This window comes from Gadus macrocephalus, chromosome 19, assembly GCF_031168955.1.
Source record: "Gadus macrocephalus chromosome 19, ASM3116895v1".
Taxonomy (NCBI): domain Eukaryota; kingdom Metazoa; phylum Chordata; class Actinopteri; order Gadiformes; family Gadidae; genus Gadus; species Gadus macrocephalus.
In genome coordinates this window covers 12,619,265-12,641,764 of record NC_082400.1, presented here as the reverse complement: position 1 = coordinate 12,641,764, position 22,500 = coordinate 12,619,265, and the positions used below count along the sequence as shown (strand labels likewise).

The 22,500-nt window shown below is 45.6% G+C and overlaps 3 protein-coding genes across 4 annotated transcripts in view; 2 read left to right on the top strand and 1 right to left on the bottom strand.

The window, feature by feature from the left end:
• gramd4a (GRAM domain containing 4a) overlaps positions 1 to 3,274 on the bottom strand; it is a 169,709-nt gene extending 166,435 nt beyond the window's left edge. Inside the window, exon 1 of the mRNA XM_060038754.1 lies at positions 3,271 to 3,274. The gene's annotated coding sequence lies outside the window, so the exon portion shown is untranslated. The remainder of the gene's footprint in view (positions 1 to 3,270) is intronic.
• Positions 1 to 22,096, top strand: part of celsr1a (cadherin EGF LAG seven-pass G-type receptor 1a) — a 57,829-nt gene extending 35,733 nt beyond the window's left edge. The window contains exons 5-10 of one of the 2 annotated variants that reach the window (XM_060038734.1): positions 2,427 to 2,542; positions 4,173 to 4,261; positions 10,557 to 10,637; positions 18,720 to 18,877; positions 21,058 to 21,221; positions 21,457 to 22,096. In XM_060038734.1, coding sequence (XP_059894717.1) covers positions 2,427 to 2,542; positions 4,173 to 4,261; positions 10,557 to 10,637; positions 18,720 to 18,877; positions 21,058 to 21,221; positions 21,457 to 21,611 — 763 coding nt within the window. In that variant the 3' untranslated portion in view covers positions 21,612 to 22,096. The remainder of the gene's footprint in view (positions 1 to 2,426; positions 2,543 to 4,172; positions 4,262 to 10,556; positions 10,638 to 18,719; positions 18,878 to 21,057; positions 21,222 to 21,456) is intronic. The other variant, XM_060038735.1, reaches the window with a different exon arrangement.
• Positions 21,940 to 22,500, top strand: part of LOC132448037 (kinesin-like protein KIF21A) — a 29,744-nt gene continuing 29,183 nt past the window's right edge. Inside the window, 1 exon segment of the mRNA XM_060039098.1 lies at positions 21,940 to 21,948. Coding sequence (XP_059895081.1) covers positions 21,940 to 21,948 — 9 coding nt within the window.

Genomic DNA, 22,500 nt, shown 5'->3' with positions numbered 1-22,500 from the left:
CAGAAGAGGGAGTGCCTGTCAGACTCAATGTAGTAACAATAAAATGATAACGGAAATAACGGTAGAGGGCAGGTGACGCTGACATCGTAGAGAACACTGACTGAAGGGACCGCAGGTTTGATTCCTGACTCTAGTTTGAGGTATTTGTCCGTGGATTATCTGATTTAGAAGGTATACACTGATGAACACTGTTTCAAGGAGATTTACAAAGACTGAGGGAGGTAGCTTATGCGTAGCGATTGTTCTGATTCCCGCGATCGCACCGGCGTTTCGCCTGCACGCACACACACACACACACAATGACAAACACACACACGCACACACAGACACGCACACACACTCACGCACACACTCAGGCAGACACTCAAAAGCACACACTCATTCACACACTCAGTCACACACTCTTACACACACTCACACACAGATTCACTCACACACTCTTACACACACACACACACACTCGGGTGCGACGGTGCTCCCCTGCGTCCCGGGAGCTGTCGTTAGCGAGGAGCGAGGGGAACAAACAGCGAGAGGCTGGGAGCCGGGCGCTGCTCGCCGGGCGAGTCCGGGCGTGCGCACGTTCCCATTGTCTTCCCCGCTTCCCGCCTGGCTCATAAACACATGTACGCACACGCACACGGAAAGACACACACACACACGTACAGACGCACACGCACCCGACGACACATGCATACGTTTGGTTACACATGCACGATGACCGACACACAAACTCGCAAACTTTATAGGAATTTATACACACAGCCACACATGCACAGGTGAAAACGTACACACACACACACACACACACACACACACACACACAGACACACACACACACACACACACACACACACACACACACACACACACAACGTTCATCTCTCATTAGCATCGTTCCACTGACCGGGTGTGAGTTCTGCTTCTCACTGAAAACAGGAAGTACCTTGTGATGAAGAGCGCTTATCACTTCCTGTCCTGCTCTCCTTACTTCCTGTCCTGCCGCTCGGAATGGAATCTGCAGAGTGACTCCTGTGACCTCACCTAGTCTCCCCCCTCCCACCCGCCCCCCCCCCCACCCCCATCCCGCAATCACACACCTCGACTCTGAACACGCACAGACCCTCACTCACTGGATGTTTACCCTACGCTCCGACAACGCACGCACATATCCACAAACATACCTACTCACACAAACACACGCACACACGCATAAAACGCCATACGTACGCACACACAAACAAACATACCATGCAAACACACACACACAAGCACACATACACACACACAGACACACACAGACACACACACACAGACACACAAACACACACACACACACACACACACACACACACACACACACACAGAGACACACACTTGGGGCAGTAGATGGACTTCCTGGCTGGCTGCCGGTCTTACGCTTGTTTCCTGACGACATCCTGTTCGAAACTTCCTCAAGACCCCGAGAGCCCTTTAATCCTCAGTTAACTCTCTCTCACACACCGCATGCACACATACACACACACCGACACACACACACGCACACACAGACGTACAGACACGACAAACACACGCAGAGACTGTATTTGCCGTGTTTGATTTGGACAGAAGTTGGGGAATACTTAGAAAATATAAATAACGGAGAAAAAAAAAGTTTATATCCTAAACGTTGGTCATGTTTTGTTCTTTAACAGTTCATCTTTCTTCCCTTGTTCTTCCCCTTCTCCTTTCTCTACCACCCTCACATTCCTCTGTTCTCTGCGTGTTTTATGAGGTACAGGTCTGGGAGTGTAGGCCCACTAACTCTGAACATCACACATAACTCTCACACGTATTAACAACACACATATATCAAAGACACACATCCAGGCATTTGTTTATTCCTTGCATACATTTATCACGTTAAACTTCTCTACATCCGTTGTCTTTGGGCACATTCTTAGTTTCCCAAGATAGAAAGAAACCATGCACATGATTGTCAACACCAAATTAAACCATTCCATAACGTTTCACCAGCTCTAGTGAAACATGGGGTGTTACATTAGCTGTCTCTGATTGGCTGAAATAGGAACACAGCAAGTAACTTCACCCGGCACATATTTTAGTCAATTGGAAATGGTCCTTGCAATTGTTGGCTAGCTAGCTTATCATTTCCCGAACACAATCTACACTAAAAAATGTTGTAGCCTGAAGTTATGTTAAAGTTGTAAACATGAGAATTTTTTGTTTGCATTAGTTAACTGAGTTAATTAACTGCATATGTTAGCTGCATGTCAGATGGCTAACTAAGCTATGTTTCTATTAGGCTGTTAGCTGAGTTAGTTAACTGTGAGTAAGCTAGCTAACGTTGTGTCAGCTAACTTACTCTGTTTCTATTGGACTGTTAGCTGAGTTGGTAAGCTAGCTAACTGTGAGTGTTTTTTCTGCAGGTTTGCGACCAGAGAGAGGAACGCTCTGCTGCTCTACAACGGAAGGTTCAACGAGAAGCACGACTTCATCGCCGTGGAGATCGTCAACGAGCAGATCCAGCTCACCTTCTCTGGAGGTGAGACCCATACATGGTCACTGTGGGCGGGGCCCGGGCATCCAGCTCATGGATGGGGACGGATATGGAATCGAACCCATAAACGTTTGGCCGGAGGTCAAACACCCTGACTGCTACCATGCATCGTCACAACATTATTCTGTCACAGTCAAATCTGTGTGTGTACCGGCGTGTTTATATGTCTGCATGTGCATGCACAGGTGGGTGCAAGTTTGTGTGCGTGTGCATGTGTATAGGGGTGTGTATGTGTGTGTGCGTGGGCATGTGTATAGGGTGTGTGTGTGTGTTTGTGCATGTGTATAGGGGTGTGTATGTGTGTGTGCGTGTGAAAACAGGTTGGGTCTTTTCTTGTATCAATGAATAGTGGCTTGTTCCCTTGCTGCGTTGTTGTTTACATTATAAGGTCATCCACCTGTCAGGTTCCTTCCTCCACCTGAAGCCTAGCGATCATTAATACGTAGCTGGGTCAATTGAAAGGTGCTTCCGGGTTATTAGGTTACTACTAATTATTAGGTTATACATAATAACCTAATACCTGGCTGATTTCAGATGCAGAAACACGAAGCGCTACACCAGAGCTTTGCATTTCTGCATCTGACATCCTCAGCAAACGCTCCTCAGTGTCAGCGTGGCCGTCGATCTTCATAACGTCCAGAGGATCCGTCACACACAGGCACACGATATGCAAAAACGCGCCTGAACTCGTCCACCACACAACCGAGGGCCGGGGGGTCCCGCGGCGACTTCTCAGGTCCGTTCAGACTCAGGAGTCCGACACGGAGAGCCGCGCTCTGCAGTCCGTGGGCCGCTGCAGGGCGGGTCCTGCCTTGAGCTAACACCGTAAATCCCTCGTGCTTCTGCAAACATCTGAGCCATGCTTCATACTGTCACAACCTCGCCTCGGCTCACACACCCAGCCCGGGGACGGGTGCTGCGGTCGGGGGCGTGTGTGTGTGTGTGTGTTCGGTGTGCAATGTGTTGTGTGTTGTGTGTGTATGTGTGTGTGTGTGTGTGTGTGTTTGGGTGTCTCTCTCTAAGTCTCTAAGTGAGAGGGAGTGTTTAAACTGGTTTACACAATGAAGTGATGTATGAATATGCTGTGGTGTGTGCGTGTGTGTGTGTGCGTGCGCGTGTGTTGATGTGTAAACATGAGAGAGACAGATTTCCTAAAAACCTTTTGTCTTTTTCTCCCTCTACGTTCTATCAATCCTTTCCATTTCTCTCTCTCTCTCTCTCTCTCTCTCTCTCTCTCTCTCTCTCTCTCTCTCTCTCTCTCTCTCTCTCTCTCTCTCTCTCTCTCTCTCTCTCTCTCTCTCTCTCTCTCTCTCTCTCTCTCTCTCTCTCTCTCTCTCTGTCTGTCTGGCTTTGTCTCACTTTTTCACCTAGGGCAAGTCATTATAGGCTTTATTTGAATCATGTTTTTATATAACGTGTTGCTGTATCCTAATACGTAAAACTTATCCATCAGCATTTTGAACTTGATTTAATTGTTAACTCTTTCCCTCCTCCTCCGTCTCTCACTCAATCTTTCCTTCCATCTCCATCTCTCTCCCTCCATCTCTCTCTCTCTCTCTCTCTCTCTCTCTCTCTCTCTCTCTCTCTCTCTCTCTCTCTCTCTCTCTTCCTACAGGAGAGACGAAGACCACGGTGTCTCCCTTCCTTCACGGTGGAGTCAGCGATGGCCAATGGCATTCTGTCCAGCTCCATTACTACAACAAGGTAAGAGCCAATTAGAATACACCCAGAAGCACTTCGAACCAATCAGAAAGCAATCAGTACCTAAACAGACCCGGAACGGAACCGGAGATAAAACCACTCCTGTTGTAAACAGATTGTTCCAGAATGGTTCAGCTCCTTTTGCTGTTCGCCATTTTGTGTGGGTTGTGTGGCATATGCTTTGCTAAATCAGTGTTGCTGTGTACTGTAGTGGGGATGGCATGCGTTATGTGTGTGTTTTTGTAGCTGTGCTGATTCAGTGTTGTCGTATACTTTAGTTGGCAGGGCTGGCATTTTGGACGCTGTCCAATATCAATAAAATCAAAATGCCTTCTTTGAAGAATGAATTAGCGCTGATAAGTCTATTGACTTGATGATCTGAAATACCGAAACCTACGCATTACAATTACTGTAATCTCACTTCAAGGTGCTTTCACTTTAGTCAAGATAAAACGACAAGTTTAACGTTTGGGTCTATCCTTAGAAAATAAAACCTGACTCACAAATAAAACAAGGCATTACAACTACTAACAGCTAGTTGTTTATTGTGAACCTCATGTAAGTAATGAATTTGCAACAAAACCTTTGCAAAAAGTCACTCGGGCAGTTTGGTGGCCCAACCCGCTACTGCGCTAACCAGGGCAATACACCTTTTAGCTCGTAGCCTTGTGGCGACGCAGGTTTGATTCCCAAGTGCAGTCCTGTGCTACTTGTTCCAAAATGCCTTTCTACTTCCGACCACTTTGTGTACATGAAGGCATTAAAGCTCATACAAATGGATTACGCAGCTGCACACAGCTGTTGGCTCACTGTTAGCTCCTGTCGTCTTACATTTAAGACTGTTCAAAATTGAACTAAACCCGTATTACTTTGCCTGTGGCTGTCTTTGCTTCCACCATAAGCTGATCATTGTCTACGCTTTGAAAAGTTCCCTGCATTACCATAAGTTTGCTACTCAGCTTCAGCACCTGTTGTACTGAGGCAGCACCGTGTAACATTAGCTAGCGCAGCCATAAACACAGTGAGGTCACAGAGTTTGAATCCTCATACACATCTCAGTTTACCCGTACACAAGCAGGCTAACCTTTGAGTCAAACTTAAGCCTATTTAGTTTTCCGGCTAACATTAACGTTTAGATTTACTTCACTAAAGGGTAACGAGAAAAATGTGCACTGGGCATATTTATTCATATTTATTGGTTTTAGTCCTATTTAATCGTGATAGCCTATTTTCTACCTACATTTGAGGTTATTTATTGCTGGCAGAAAATGCTGCATCGTGCCCCTTCAAAGACTTTGACTGTGGTTTTCGTTGAGGCTTTGCAGATGAGCAACCAAGAGCAATTCATCAAGATCTAGAGCTTAGGTCTCTGGTTTGACTGAAGAAGATAGCCCTGCTGCTCGGTCCTTCATCTTATTGTGGATAACGTTAGCACTGTCTTTAAAGTAAGATAGCTGTGTGTCTGTTGTAGTCGAGGAAGTTCCAGGTCTGACCTTTGCAACCCTGGTCAATAGTTCAACACCAACCGAATGGTAAACAGACAGCATTTATTCAGCGCTTTTCTTACCAGTGGCAACTACCGTATCGCCACACATTCACTTACTCTTGCACCTATACACAAACCGACGGCGGAGTCAGCCACGCAAGGCGACAGCCAGCTCGTTGGGAGCAGCTAGGGTGAGGCATCTTGCTCAGGCACACCTCGACACTCAGCTAGGAGGAGCCGGGGATCAAACTAGCAACCTTCCAGTTACCAGCCAACCTGCTCTACCTCCTGAGACAAATGCCGCCCCTGGAAGATTAATGGTCATGTGTATTTTTCTAGCCTCAATGTTCTGCTGGGCATTGGGCCAACAATGCTGCTTTAATAACAACTCATAACTGTAGTAGTTATAAAAAACAAAATTGTATTTGAACAAGATGATGGATTAAGCCGGGATTCGTTCAGGGTTGAATTGATCCGGAGAAGTGTTTCCCACGGTGGTGTTTTCTTGACATTTTACCAACACCGATCTGGAGAAACAGACAGGCGTGATTTCATAACAGCGATTGAATATCATCTTCATAGGTAATCTTATATTAGCAGGGATTATTCTCTTGTCAATCGTGGGTGTTCATTTCAGGAAGACTTCCATGGCCTGCGGACATCGTTCTCGTAAGATAGGGTTGACGAACCGCTATTCGAGATGACGTGTGTATCGTTGTGCGTTGGTCTGTGTCGTTGTGCTCAACGGTGCGAGGGGAATTCAACCGTACAATCGATTGTCTGGTGAAGCATTATGTCTGTACTACAGTACCTTGCCGTACAGCTATACTTGTGTATTTCGGTGGCTTTTGTTCATTTAACTAACAGTTAGTGTAGATACAACAGTTTGTTTGTGTAATGCATGACTTTCTTGAATGATTTAGCTGTACATTTATAGCTAATTCAAACATTTATCATGTGTTTTTTTAAATAATATACAAAAAATACTAACTTAAAGTATAGAGCAAGAAAAACATTCTTTCTAAAATGACAACTAAACCCCTTCCTAAGTAACATTATTATGATAGTGGAAAAACACTTTGAGACCAGCCAGTACAATCCCTTTCTCTTTCTCCACACACAAAGAGCTCAGCTAGCTTTGCATCGTAGCTATCTCGCCGGTGGTGTCGCGGGAAAGATAATACGCTGAAGGCATGTGCCTCGCGGCGGCAAGGTTAGCCCCCTGTTACATGGCTCTTAACAAAAGACCCCTGGCGCTCCCTGTCTTCCTTGGCTCTTCTTCTTTTGTTCTGTGAGCCGTAAAGGATCACCATGAGCCCGATCTAGAGACATCCAGTGTCCTCTTTCACGGGCCGCGCGTTTCGGACACCTCTAGCTTGTCCGACAAAACTAGAAACAATGCGCAACCTCATCGCATTTCACAGGAATGTAGCGGTTAGCTTGCGTTAGCAGGGAGGCTCTTCAAAGCAGATGATGGATCAGTTGGGCCGCGCGCTACCGCTAATGCTAGCTGGAGGCTAGCGTTTGTATTGTTTGTGGTTTGTAGGCTACATGTCGCCGTCTTGACTAGCTTATCTTACGACAAGGTTAACCATGTCAGCAACAATGCTGTTGATGCCAGAGCACATTGTTCCTGTCCCGGCTCTCTCTTTCATCCCAGAAAAAGGTATTATTTTGCCCTTGTAAAAGAACGAGAATAAAAGTAGAGCTTTTTGTTCGTCTTTTTTGAAGTTTTGTTTGGACTTTTGCCATGGAAACGAGAGATTAATCTTCGGTGTGTGAGAGCATGTGGCGGTTGATCCTTCCCCTGTTTGGGTATCTGAGACCTTCTGCTTTTGTCTTGTTTGTTTAGTCGTTATAAGGTTTGAACCACGAGAGATTCGGTGGTTGTAATGCACACACTTGGCCACACACTACAAACTCACACACACACACACTCACTCACTCACAATCACCGACTTACACACACACACAGATACACACACACACACACACACTCACAAAGACACACACACACATACACTCACAGAGACACACCGACACACACATGCACACATGCACACACACACACACACACACACATACACACACACCCACGCACACACAATCAAGGGCGTGGAGGAAGAGCAGTATGTAGCATATGGTCTGGTCTGCTATCTAGACACATGCACTGGTGTGGCTTTTACATGCATGTGCGCACACACACACACACACACACATACACACACACACACACACACACACACACACACACACACACACACACACACACACACACACACACACACACACACACACACAGTGTCAGGGGCTTATGGCATTCCATAGGTTTCAGGCTGGCATTGAAGGGTGATTTAATGCTGGTCCCACATGCCTCTAGATTAACCATGAGATGACCCCTCTCCGACTGCAAGGTGAGAACTTATTGAGGACCATGAGGTGTGTTGGTGTGTGGGTGCCAATATGTGCGCGGTCACATTTTTAGCCATGTGTCTGTGATGTAATTGTGCATATTTAACAGTGGAGGTTTGAGTGGAAGATGACATTTCTGGTATGGAAGTTCTGTTTTTTTTTTTTTTATGAACTGTGACGTCACAAGCTCAGGAACCAATCAGCCGCCATGGCCAGCTCTGCGTGTGAGGCCAAGGCGGAGGGGGACTAGCATTTAGCATGTAGCTCCTCTGAAGGCCTCGAGGTTCCAGAGAGACGGAGGCTGAAACACTCCCTCCAGGAAAATGGGATTTTGTTCTTGTCATTAGCAAGATACATTTAAACTTTGTTCAGTTCTCAGAGGTTCATCCTAGGATTCTGTATATATTTTGAGCTCCTGGTTGACATTTATGTTAAAAAAAAAAAAAAAAAAAAGGATTTCAGGTTTATGAGTTTCGGGCCCGAAACTCATAAACCTGCAATCCTTAATTTTTTTACTGAATAATCCATATTGGGGGTACTGGAATGGGACCAGTCAGACTGGTCTCGATTCCAGTACCCCCAATATGGATTATTCATTTGCTTGTTGCAAAGAATGGTGACACTCCTTGGAGGTGAATCAAAGGTTGTGTGTCAGCCAAAGGGTGTCATGACGGATGCTATGTCCATATTGTACGTCCGTCTAGCTATGAGAACAAGAAACGCAGTCAAACTCTTCCTGCGCTCATGAAGCGTCTCCCTCTCCTCCCGATCTAATGAAGTCCCATCCTTCTGACCTAATGACATCAGAGAACGCTAATCTCATCGATCAAACTAATCACACACGCATTAACGACATTGGGACACCTAATTTTCTTTATAATGAAGTAGAGAGAGTTAGATTGAAGTATACTGAAGTTACAGAGAATGTGAATCAAGCCAACACAGGAATTGTGTGTAAAGTCTTCTAAATGAATTCCTACCTGATCCCTCTTGAGCCCAAGGTTGAAGTGCGTGGGAGATTGTGTTGATGCAGGCATGCCTGCGTGTTTACAGTGTATTTATAGCAGCGGGCTAACGCTGTGTTGCAGCGGTGCACCTCTTCCATTATGAATAACTAGCGACAGACAGGCTAATAGCGCCGGCTAATAGCGGCTGTGCTATCGACAGCTGAGAGAGGAGACAGCATTCCTAGACTGATGGAGATACCTTTAATCACCACACAGCTCAACAACATTTCGCTGTTGCTCTCTCTCTCTCTCTCTCTCTCTCTCTCTCTCTCTCTCTCTCTCTCTCTCTCTCTCTCTCTCTCTCTCTGGCTCCCTCTCTCTATCGCTCTATTTTTCCTCTCACCATTTCTTTTTTTATCTCTTACCTTTTCACTCCCCTAGTTGGAGATGTAGCAGCAATCAAGACGATCATTTATGAAGTGTTATCTGTCATTAATGTCCTACATTTTACTGTATCTTTATAATTGGCTGTAGTCAAGAATGATTTGTGACATGTAACAATTAACAATTACATATTCGTAACATGTAACAATTACATATTCATAAACAATCGTCAGCAGCATTCTTGTCGTCTTTGTGTTTTTATTTTATTATAGTTTGTTTGTTTGCGCCGTTACTTTGGCGATCAGTTCTTGGTCTGAGTTAGTGGGGAGTTCAGCTCCCTGTTTGGAGCCCTTTTTTGTTCATTCCCACAGTGAGCGTCGGGCTGGGAGATGACCTGCAGTGGAGCCTGTCTTGCTGGCGTGGGGCGACTCTGAGCCCATTGTTAGAGAGGCAGAGAGGTGTTTTTAAAGTGGGAAGTGTGAAGGAAGTGGAGTTTTTGGATGTTTTCCTTGGGAACGTTTTTTGGTCGAGGCATCAATCACCGGGGCATGTGAGAGTTCTAGCAGGAGCACGCAATCAGACACAAACACACACACACACACACACACACACACACACACACACACACACACACACACACACACACACACACACACACACACACACACACACACACACACACACACACACACACACACCTAACTCATACACATTGCACATACACACGTTTAGAGAAACATACTGACACAAACATACACACATTTGGAGAAGCACACAAACACTTACACACAGACACTGAGACACAAACATACACCCATTTTGAGACACACATACTCACACGCACACTGAAACACAATCATACACACATTTAGAGAAATACACACACACACATACACACACCTATACGCACACAGACTGACGCACAAAGATACACACATTTGAATAAACACACACCAAAATGACACACACATACATGCACTGACCCCCCCTACACTCTCACTCACACACACACACACCGCGCCCCTGTGTTCCCGGTCCCCGGCCCCTAACCTGGTGTTTTTCTCCCCAGGATGGGGGGAGTCTGCTGGACTCCACAGGGGCCCTGCGTCTCCCGCTCTATAGCGCCTGGCTGGAGCTCTATCAGAAGGAGGTAACCTCCGACCTCTGACCCCTAGTCTAGTCTAGAGCTGACCCCCTCCTCCCCTGTTTTCACCCCACTCACCGTTAAAGAGTGACCACGCCCTAAAGATCAAACAGAACCACACTGGCGACAAGTCCTGGGTGGTGTTGTCACGCCACGGTGATGTCACATGTCACGTGTCTCCCCCTTCAGCTGCAGTGTCCCTTGTGTCACCACAGGGGGCGCCCTTCCTGCGGTCTGTTCACGGCGTGTGGTGGCTCTTTAACGTGGTTAGCTTGGCGGCGGCGCGCTGGGGTCTTCTAGTGTGGGTGGTGCTGTCTCAGTGTAGGTCTTCGCTGGTCTCCCGGCCCTGTTGGTTCCCTGTTTCGGTGTGGTGTGTGTGATCTTCTAGTCTAGATTTGGCTCTGGTTCGGTGTCTGTCGTTTTTGTGTTGTTGTTGTTGTTGTGTAGCGGTGTTGTGTTCCTCTGGTTCCTGGGGGTCAAATTGTTAGACGTGTGAAGGGGCCAAACTCCACTTTGTAGAAAGGAAACAGCGTCAGTCACCCAAATTACAAAGACAACGATCCCTCAATCCTTCCATCTGTCTGTTTGTCTGTCTCTGTCTGTTTGGCTTAAAGAATACTTGTACCTGTGCAGACTGTAAGCAGGCAGACAGGCAGACGGTAAGCAGGCAGAGAGACAGGCAGGCCACCAGGCAGGTAGACGTGTACACGTGCAGGCAGACAGGCAGACAGGCAGGCCACCAGGTAGGTAGACGTGTACACGTGCAGGCAGGCAGGCAGGCAGGCAGGCAGGCAGGCAGGCCACCAGGTAGGTAGAGAGACAGGGCAGGGCTTTTGTTGCTCCTGGCAGCGACGCACCGAGCTGTCAGAGCGGATTACCCACAGCAACATACGGCTGTTATCACAAATCACCGATGTTCCTCCCTGGCTGCCGTGGGTTACGTGGGCTTGGCAAAGGTGAATTATGTATTTATTTTATTTCTATTCATGCGAAGTGATTGATCAAAGAGTTCCATCACCATCCTTAAGTGTTGGACTTCGGAGAATGGCGTTACCTACAATGTGTGTGTGTGTGTGTGTGTGTGTGTGTGTGTGTGTGTGTGTGTGTGTGTGTGTGTGTGTGTGTGTGTGTGTGTGTGTGTGTGTGTGTGTGTGTGTGTGTGTGTGTGTGTGTGTGTGTGTGTGTGTGTGTTAATGTGATCAATACGTTCAGTATGATCAATGCCATCATTAAGTTGGTGAATAAACAGCTTATGAGTCTTTCAGTCCGTGCAGAAACGCTCCCATAACAGTCCATATTGTGTTGAACAGTAGACAGCAGATATGTGATTGGTGATCATAAGACTGAAGATGAATCAGTCAAAAGAAATGACGAAAACACTATCTACTAATCTGTCTCTCTGTCCATCTCTCACCATCTGTCCACACACACACACACACACACACACACACACACACACACACACACACACACACACACACACACACACACACACACACATCTCAATACACTGTAAGTGTTATGAGATAGTTATTGTAACTAAGTTCCTGCTTAGTGAGAAGGTGTGTGTTCCTTTAGAACTGCACATTCCTCACACCCCACGGAGCATGACCCCACACACTCACACACACACACACACACACACACACACACACACACACACACACACACACACACACACACACACACACACACACACACACACACACACACACACACACACACGCACTGATTAACCAGAGAGATCTCTGAAGGCTGAGTGCCAATGGTATTAAGAGAGAGTGGTAGAGAATAGATATAGCCCGAGGCAGGGATTTATCTACCCCTCTTTGTCGTTTTAAGGCCCTGAAACACTTTATTTGAGACCCAAATGGGTGAGTTCACACTGGCGCAGTGACAGTTCTGGGAGCACATCGAGGTGCTGCCTCAGACCTCCATCACTGCAGGGTCTGCAGGGTACACAGCCTGACTGGTTTGGGCAAGATGGTCTGGACTGGTACGATCTGATCATGATGGTCTGGTGTGGCCTGGGTGGATCTGCTCTTGTATAGTCTAGTCCAGCCTGATCTGGGCTGGTCTAATCTGGTCTGTTATGATCTGGTCATGATCGTACTCTCTGGTCTGGTCTGGTCTGGTCTAGTCTAGTCTGGGCTGGGCTGGTCTGAGGTTATCTGGTCTAGTCTACTCTGGTTTAGTCTAGCCTAGCCTAGTCGGATCTGGGCTGGTCTAATCTGGTCTGGTACGATCTGGTCTTCATCATCCACTCTGATCTGATCTGATCTGGCCTGGGCAGATCTGGTCTAGTCTGGTCTGGGTTGGTGAGGCTGTATCTGACGTTCACCTTGACTGCTACTCTGACAGATGGCCAGGTAGCTTGTAAACATATCGTGTTGAACACTAGACTTCAATGTCTTGCGGGAGACACCGTAGATTTATGAAAGAGCGGTGTGTGTGTGTGTATGTGTGTGTGTGTGTGTGTGTGTCTGTGTGTGTGTGTGTGTGTGTGTGTGTGTGATCCATGAGGCTCGGTTTACAGGGCCAGGGGCGAGGTGAGGTCATGAGGACTTGAAAGAAGCGACCAGCGGCAGAGACATCCAAACCTAGAGAATGACTGATTCTATTACCTCACTCACTCACTCACACATACCAAGTACACACACACATCCACACACATACTGAGACACTCATCCACTCACTCAAGCACACATACCGAATACACACACACACACACACACACACACACACACACACACACACACACACACACACACACACACACACACACACACACACACACACATATAGACATACTGACACCCACACTCATTCACTCATTCACGCACACAATTCAAATACACACACACATATACCGACACAAACACACACACACACACACACACACACACACACACACACACACACTAAATACACAAAGATAATATGATCCCCACAGAAGACTAATTAATTAATTCATTGAATTTATATAGCACTTTTCTAGGCACTCAAAGACTTACGGTGAAGGGGGGACCTCACTTGGCTAACTTTGTGATGAGTTTATTTTCCTCATCTTGGACATTACTTTTTAGGTATTCTCAGGGTATCTGTGTATCCACTTAAATAGTGTCAGTTCAAAACATTCAACTGTTATTTCATGAGGACATTCTGACCTTTAATATGCATCGTAACCGATGGTAACCTGTCACCATGGTGACGTGGAGGAACCCCCAGCCTTCTATAACACTGACTCAGTCCTGAGCAAGGCGGTCGGCCACACACACACACACACACACACACACACACACACACACACACACACACACACACACACACACACACACACACACACACACACACACACACACACACACACACACACACACACACACACACACACACACATACACACACACACACATACACACACATATTTCCTCTCTCTCTCTCTCTCTCTCTCTCTCTCTCTCTCTCTCTCTCTCTCTCTCTCTCTCTCTCTCTCTCTCTCTCTCTCTCTCTCCCCCCTTCTCTCTCTCCCCCCCTTCTCTCTCTCTCTCTCTCTCTCTCTCTCTCTCTCTCTCTCTCCCTCTCAGGGTCGTCAGCCTCTCGTTTTACGGGCCTCTAATGTTTGAACCCTCCTGTGTTCTGAGTGTTGAGCGTAACGAGATCCCGGGAGCGAGTGTCTGTGATGCACCGCAGGCAGCATGACTCCACACGCTGACTGTAGTTACACCTCCACGCTCAACACAAGTCAGTCCGCCTTAACACACCGTTTCAGACAGTCCAGTGGGATTCATTTTGTTCTTGTCTCAAACACCACCCAGCTCATTATGTATCAACCAATCAGGGGTTAGTGCACGCAAACCTCTCAGCTAGCCGCGTAAGCTAACCAATATTGTGTCAGTTGGTGGCTTAGGTCTTAACTAGTTTTGTGTGTGTGTGTATGGGTGAGTCTTTGTGTGTGTGTGTGTGTGTGTGTGTGTGTGTGTGTGTGTGTGTGTGTGTGTGTGTGTGTGTGTGTGTGTGTGTGTCTGTGTGTCTGTGTGTTTGTGTGTGTCTTCATTGTGGCTGAGCGTTTGGATCAAGTGCGTCGCCATGACTCCTGAAGGCCGGTTGCCCCTGGAGACTCTGCTGGGGCCCTCTAAAAATGAGGGGTCAGAGAGCAGCGAACCCTCTCTGTGTGTCCTCCCAACACACACACACACACACACACACACACACACACACACACACACTCACTCACACAATGAGACACACACACACACTCACACACTCACACAACGAGACACACACACACTCACACAATGAGACACACACATACTCACACAGTGACACACACACACACATACTTATACAATGAAATGCACACACACACACACACACACACACACACACACACACACACACACACACACACACACACACACACACACACACACACACAAACACAAACACACACACATTCCACTACTCCATAGGGAATCAATAAAGAGGCATTTTTGAGTACAACTAAAGAATTGTTTCCATGCCAACTGTTGCCAAACACTAACTGCATGGACATCAACTTATCAATACTTTAGTTTGGTACATTTTACCGCCCCTGCGTTGTGTTCTTCTCATCAGTTTCCCCATCAATCTCTCTATAAGTACACTGATGGGAATGCTGGGGTCACTGTCTCTATCTAACTACAGTATCTCTCTCTCTCTCTCTTTCACTCTCAATGTATATATCCATCTAGAGCAGGGGTGTCAAACGTACGGCCCGCGGGCCGGATCAGGCCCGCGAACGGGTTTAATCCGGCCCGCGAGATGATTTTGTGAAGTACAGTATTGTAAAAAAATAAAAAAAAAAGTATAATTTTTTTTTATTTTTTTTTATACAAATCCTTCCTAGCATTACATGGATTGCATTGACTGGCACTGATAAATTTTTTGTACATTGAACTACTGGACAATTGTGTGTAACTGGAAGTCGCTTTGGAATGTAACGTAAAATGATATATATTTTTCAAAGAAGTAAACTTCTTAATGTGTCCACTAGAAGTCGCAATAGCAATTATGTTAAGCAAGAAAACTTTATACCGGGGCTGATCAGGGAGCAAGTATAAACAGGTAGTGCAGCTAGCCCGGAGCTACCTTGTCGTTCTGCCTTATACTTTCAACATTATGCGCTTTGGCACTCTCATTGCCCCAAAATGTCTCTGTCAAAAAGACGAAAAGTGGACACAGAGTGCAGAGTTTTCCAAGAAAAATGGTCATCGTCCTTTTTATTCACAGAAGTAAATGGGAAACCTGTGTTTGGTGTGCTCACAGCATGTTTAATTTTACATAATTATGCCATATTTTTACCGGTCCGGCCCACTTGGGAATAGATTATCCTCCATGTGGCCCCTGAGCTAAAATGAGTTTGACACCCCTGATCTAGAGTATATCTCTCTCTGTCTTCCTATCTCTCTATCTGTATATCTCTATCTTTATCTCTTTCAATCTTTCTATATCTATCTACAGTGTCTAACTATGGATCTATCATATACCTTTCTATGTGTGTATGTATCTATCTCTGCTGAATCTATCATTCTCTATTTCCGCTCTCTATCCTTCTCTCTTCCTTCCTCTCCCTCACCCCTTCCCTTCTCTTCTCTCCCCTCTCTGACTGAAGAACCAGCTCACTTGAGACACAAACTTGATCCTAATGGTTCCATTTAAGATTACTCAGCCTCAATAGTCGCTTTGTTAACGGGGCCGTGAACCCAATATAATTGTTTTGGGTTTTAAACGTGGTCATATGTCTGATATGATCTTCAACATAGTAATCTATTCAATGCTAGAACTTTTATTGAAATTAGACCGGTGTGCATTAGAGAAAGCAGGATCAAAATCGTGTGCACTTGCGAGCGTTCCGCTCTGCTCCGGTTGGAGGAGACTTTAACTGTGTGTGACGTCGAGGTGCCTTTTGGTAAACTCCTCGACGTCACGACGAAGGGACACCGGCGGTGGGATGTGTACGGATGTTCGGTTGATGTTGATGAAAGCATCTGAGAGAAAGTTCATCTTCCTAGGACTGTCAGCCCAAATATAAACATCTCAGTGTTCGATTCGAGCTAAAACGAGGGAGGTCATGATTTACAGGAGTTTCTCCGGCTCCCGGGGGGGGGGGGGGGGGCATGGCCAGAGCCGGTACCTGTCTGCACAGGTGTGGTCTCCTACCTGTACCCCGCATGTAGGAGGCCCTCGTGCACGCTCTGGGTTTAACGGCTGTTTGATCACGTGCACTCTGTTGTTCGGGATTAACAGTCCAAACATGATGGAGCTCGGATTATGGCTCGGATAAACTGGGATTACTTTGAACAAAAAGGTTTGGAGTATTTACAGTTAGTACGTATAGTATGTTTTTTAAATATGTTAAATTAATTGTTTTGTTTGTGTGCAATAATGCATATTTGTCTGACGTTTGATCTCATGGTTTCATTTTTCGTGGCCCTTTAATCTTTTGAAAGCATAATGGCATTGAGATCAGTTTTTATGTCTTTACCCATGATGCACTGCCCCAAGAACACTCCTAGTACTTTTCTTTTGCCCATCCTCTCCTTTGTCTGAAATGTAATACCAGGAAGAGGAGTCGTGTCATTTGATCGCAATTAGATCTTTATCTGGTCATTATTTATAATAAGGCGTTTTGTCTCTTTTGTTAAACCGTTTTTTAAAGGAAATTTCCAAGAAATGAAAGGAATAGGAGAGAGAGAGAGAGAGAGAGAGAGAGAGAGAGAGAGAGAGAGAGAGAGAGAGAGAGAGAGAGAGAGAGAGAGAGAGAGAGAGAGAGAGAGAGAGAGAGAGAGAGAGAGAGAGAGAGAGAGAGAGAGAGAGAGCCTCATAATGCATCAACACAAAGAAAAAAATGGATTGGGAGTATTAATGGAAGCATGTTGTTGTCTGTATCGGGCCGTTTGCTGACGGCCAAAACATGTTTTTTGGGGGGTGTTGCCCGTGGAAACAGGGCATGGCAAAAGGGAGTGTCAGTAGTGCCCGCATGTCACTTCCTGTCTCTTACTTCCTGTCGGTCACTTCCTGTACGTCTGTTTGATTGTACTGTCGTTGACCTGCGATTCATGCATGTTTGTCTGTCTGTCTGTCTCTCTTTCACTGCGTCTATTTGTGTCATGTGTAAAGAATCATGCTATCTCTCTGTCTCTGTCTCTGTCTCTCTCTCTCTCTCTCTCTCTCTCTCTCTCCTGTAGGACTGTTTTATTTATGTTGCCTATTTCTGTCTCTTTGTTCTTTGTGTTCATCCACCAGCCTCCCATTACGTTAATCCTCTTTGAGAAAAAGTTCAGCACATTCCTTTTCTCTCCGTTTCTCTTTCTGTTTCCACCTCCTCACTCTCTCTTTCACTCTCCACTCTGCAATTGTACGCCTGAATGCCTACAATCTAAACATCTTTAAACGTATTCAACCTATGTTTGTGTTATGTTATGGTTAAGCCATCAAACCTCATTTCTATCTGTATTGCAGTCTAAACCGCCAGGATCTTGTGTGAACACATTGTAAGATCATATATATATGATATAACTAGCAGGTATATAGCAGGTATATCTCAGCAGGTTCTAAGCATATAACATTTAAACAAATCAGTAAGAACCAGTGTATACTTTCCTTTCAGCCATTTGCTGTGATCAGACCCTGGGTGTTGTCTTGAAAGGTACGGCTCAGAGGTCAGATCTTCTTAGCTGTTACTATGGGTCGGTGTCTGGCCTTGAAGGGGGTTAGCTTGAGCTACGATATAAAGCTGTTCTCTAATGTAGTTCCATAAAGGGGGCGATGTTGACCCTTGAGGTTAAACAACAACGTCTTTGAATTGTAGATGCACAACAAAAAGAACACGCACGCCTGCCTCCCTGACCTTTTTGAATACTAAATTGTGCTTGTGGATTCTTTAATAACGCACAAAGAATATAAAACACCACGATGCAGTCTCCAAAACATTCAGCACAAACATGTCCGCCCACAGTTAGCTTGGAGGCTAGCTGTTCTGCCCTCCTAGCCGTAGCGCTAGCTGAAAGCTAACATCTAACCTTTGACCTTTCCTCCCCCTTCCAGCCCAACATCGGCCGGCTGGGCATCCCCCACGGCCCCTCGGGCGAGAAGGTGGCCGTGGTCGCCGTGGACGACTGCGACATCGCCATGGCGATCCGCTTCGGCAACCAGATCGGGAACTACTCGTGCGCCGCGCAGGGAACCCAGACGGGACAGAAGAAGTGGGTTCTGCTCCGGTTTCTAATCTGGATTCTAACTGGTTTCTCTTCTTAGTTCTAATCTGGATGCTAACTTTCTCTATTCTTCGTTGTATTCTGGATTCTAAAATGTTGATATTCTTCGTTTTAATCTGGATTCTAACTGGTCTATATCCTTCGTTCTTATCTGGATTCTAACTGGTGTCTATTCTTTGTTGTAATCTGGATTCTAACTGGTTTCCATTCTTCATTCTAATGGAGATTCTAAAATGGCTTCCAGTCTTCTTTAGAATCTGGATTCTAATCCATGTGAAGGGCCTTTACTCAAGAGAAATATTGAGATTCAAAGACTCAGACAGTTTGAAGGGCCTTGATTAAACCGTTTTAGCCTGTTTATGCACAGAGTTCATGAGGTATCCCAGCTTGATGTGCAGACGCACATACAGGTTCAGATTTACAACCAAGCCATGGTGAGCCCCGTCTGGAGCTGTAATGGTGGCAGTCAGGGTTAATAATATATTTACAAGGGCTGAGTTGTAGAATCAGAGTAGGCCCATAGAAGTTAGACACCTCATCCCTTGTGCTTTTGTTCCCGCAAGAGATCCTGTCTAGACGAGAATTATTGAATTCTATGTTCTGCTCAATGTGAACAAACGTTTTACAGAGGATTGTGATTCTGCTCTGTCTGCAGTGATGTTCGCTGAGAGGAGAGGAGAGGTTAGCAAGCCGGTTTTAACACATTCACTCATTCTCCCAATCACCAAGATTAAGCTGTGCCGAGACAGAGAGGGAGAGAGAGGAGGGTGGAGACAGAGAGGGAGATAACCAGGGAGATAACCAGGGAGACAGAGGGAGAGTCAGATGGGGAGAGAGAGGGAGAGACAGGGAGAGAGAAAAGGAGGCAAAGAGAGAGAGAAAGATAGTGAAGGAGGAAGAAAGTAGGAGAGAACGAAAAAGGTAGAGGCAGCGAAACATTGAGGGACGCATGCAGAAAAATAAGAAGGTAGACCAAGAGAGAATCAGAGAGAGGCGTTGGGATAAAGAGAGAGAGAATGAGAAAGACATATTCAGAAGGAGAGCGAGAGAGCGGTAAAACTTCAAAGCAGATTTAATGAGGTAACATTCCTCGTGCTAGTGGCCCAGGCCGCAGTAGCTGGGAGCTGTGGGATGGATTAACTGGCCTTTGTGTTTCACTTGTTCGTTTGTGTGTACGAAACACCAAAACATTACAAGCCGTTACAATTACAACAACCTGATTCCACGCACGCACAAACACACCACCCACACACCAGCTGCTGTTTTCAACAAACTTCATGAAAATGTTTGTTTCTGTCAAAGAAGTGTTGTGAGAAACACGTGAGACAGGTATTTTATATTGTTGAGCTTATTATGATTCTGTACTGATACTTTATTAATAATGCCAACATTTACATTACAAGCAGGCTATCATATGGTTGGAATTAAATAAATGGAAATCTCTAGCAGGTTTACTGCAAGAATATGCAAAACATTATTACAGAACCAACAGTAGTTAAGTACATTCATAATTAATGATGCATAACCCCAACCCTAAAAAGTAGATAAACTAGATAGCAATGACTCATAAAAAAGATTTTTTCATCATGTTTAATGTAACGTTTCATGTTGACATTTACATCTTTGCTTATCTAGTGTATAAATATGTATTTTCCATTATTATATTATTTTATTTTTAATTACATTTTTGTAACTTTTTCATTCTTAATATTATCCTGTACTTTCCTGTACCCTCCTTAATTTACTCTTACATCTTTATAAACAATTTTGTGCATAAATATATATTTTCAATATTTTATTTTATTCTTAATTAAATCTTTGTAATTTTTTCATTCTTAATATTATCCTTTAATTTCTATACATTTTCCGTCTGGATTAATTTGGTACATCCTAGCATCTTCGATCTCTCATCAGCTATTTTCATGTGGGTTGAGATGTGATTGGGTACTGTTCTGAACCAGCTTGTGTTGAGATGTGATTGGATACTGTTCTGACCCAGCTTGTGTTGAGATGTGATTGGGTACTGTTCTGATCCAGCTTGTGTTGAGATGTGATTGGGTGCTGTTCTGAGCCAGCTTGTGTTGAGATGTGATTGGATGCTGTTCTGATCCAGCTTGTGTTGAGATGTGATTGGATGCTGTTCTGACCGAGTTTGTGTTTGTCTGCAGATCTCTGGACCTGACCGGGCCACTGTTGCTAGGCGGAGTCCCAAACCTTCCTGAAGACTTCCCGGTCCTGAACCGAGACTTTGTGGGCTGCATGGGGAACCTCACCGTCGACAGCAAGCCCACTGACATGGCTAGCTTCATCGCTAACAACGGCACCAACGCAGGTGATATCCGACACATGATAATCATGCAAATCATGATAATCCCATTTTGTGTATGGACATACATTGCTCAAAGTTTGATTGACAAATTTCTTTAGTGTGGTTCAGGTTTGAGTTTATGTGTGTCATGTTATGGTTGCGTTTATCAAGACTTTTTATCATTACTCATTAGTCTCTAGTTCAGGATTACTCTGAGCCAGTCCCGGTGTGAAGCTGAGTTTATGTGTTGTTAATCCAGGCTGTCCGGCCAAGAAGAACTTCTGCTCGCGGGAAGTGTGTCAGAACGGAGGGGAGTGCGTGAACCTCTGGAACACCCATGGGTGCATCTGCCCCACCGGATACGGCGGGAAGAACTGCGAACAGGGTGAGCGTGTGTGTCCAAGAGAGGAATAATTGGAGGGGGAAAAGGAGTTAAATTTAAAAGCTGAACCAGTGACCCCACTGTGTGTGTGTGTGTGTGTGTGTGTGTGTGTGTGTGTGTGTGTGTGTGTGTGTGTGTGTGTGTGTGTGTGTGTGTGTGTGTGTGTGTGTGTGTGTGTGTGTGTGTGTAAATGTGTCAGTTATGTTCCTGGTCCACTCCCTGTCTCTCCAAACGAGTGAGGATGAAGTCATGTCATCGTGTTGGACAACATTAATAACTGCTCTGTGTAACCCGCGGTTTGCGGTGTGTGTGTGTGTGTGTGTGTGTGTTTGTACTCTTCTCACGGCTCAGAGGTTTTACATGACTCACGTTCTGCTTGTCCCGTCTTGCTCTGTAGAGATGTTCCTGTGTGTGTGTGTGTGTGTGTGTGTGTGTGTGTGTGTGTGTGTGTGTGTGTGTGTGTGTGTGTGTGTGTGTGTGTGTGTGTGTGTGTGTGTGTGTGTGTGTGTGTTTGTCAGTGTGTGTGTGTCTGTGTGTGTGTGTGTGTGTGTGTGTCTGTGTGTGTGTGTGTGTGTGTGGGGGTTTGTTTGTAAGTGTGGGTGTGTTCGTGAATGTGTGTGTGTGTGTAACTGTGTGCGTGTGCTGTGCGGGCATTTCAGGTAATTCTCAATCTAAAGTAAGCATTCTATCTATCCCTGATGCATCTAAACAAACACGAAGGAACGAAAATAAACATTATAGAGTTGGAAGTACAAGTCTATAATGCTAATAATAATGTCTATAAAACACACACACTGGCACTGGGGCTCCAACCCTGAACCTTTTGGCTGAGACCAACACGCCCCGCCCACTACGCTTCCCTTCGCCCAGAATAAACCTCCCACTCCCGTGAATCACGCGGAGTACGATCAAACAGTGACG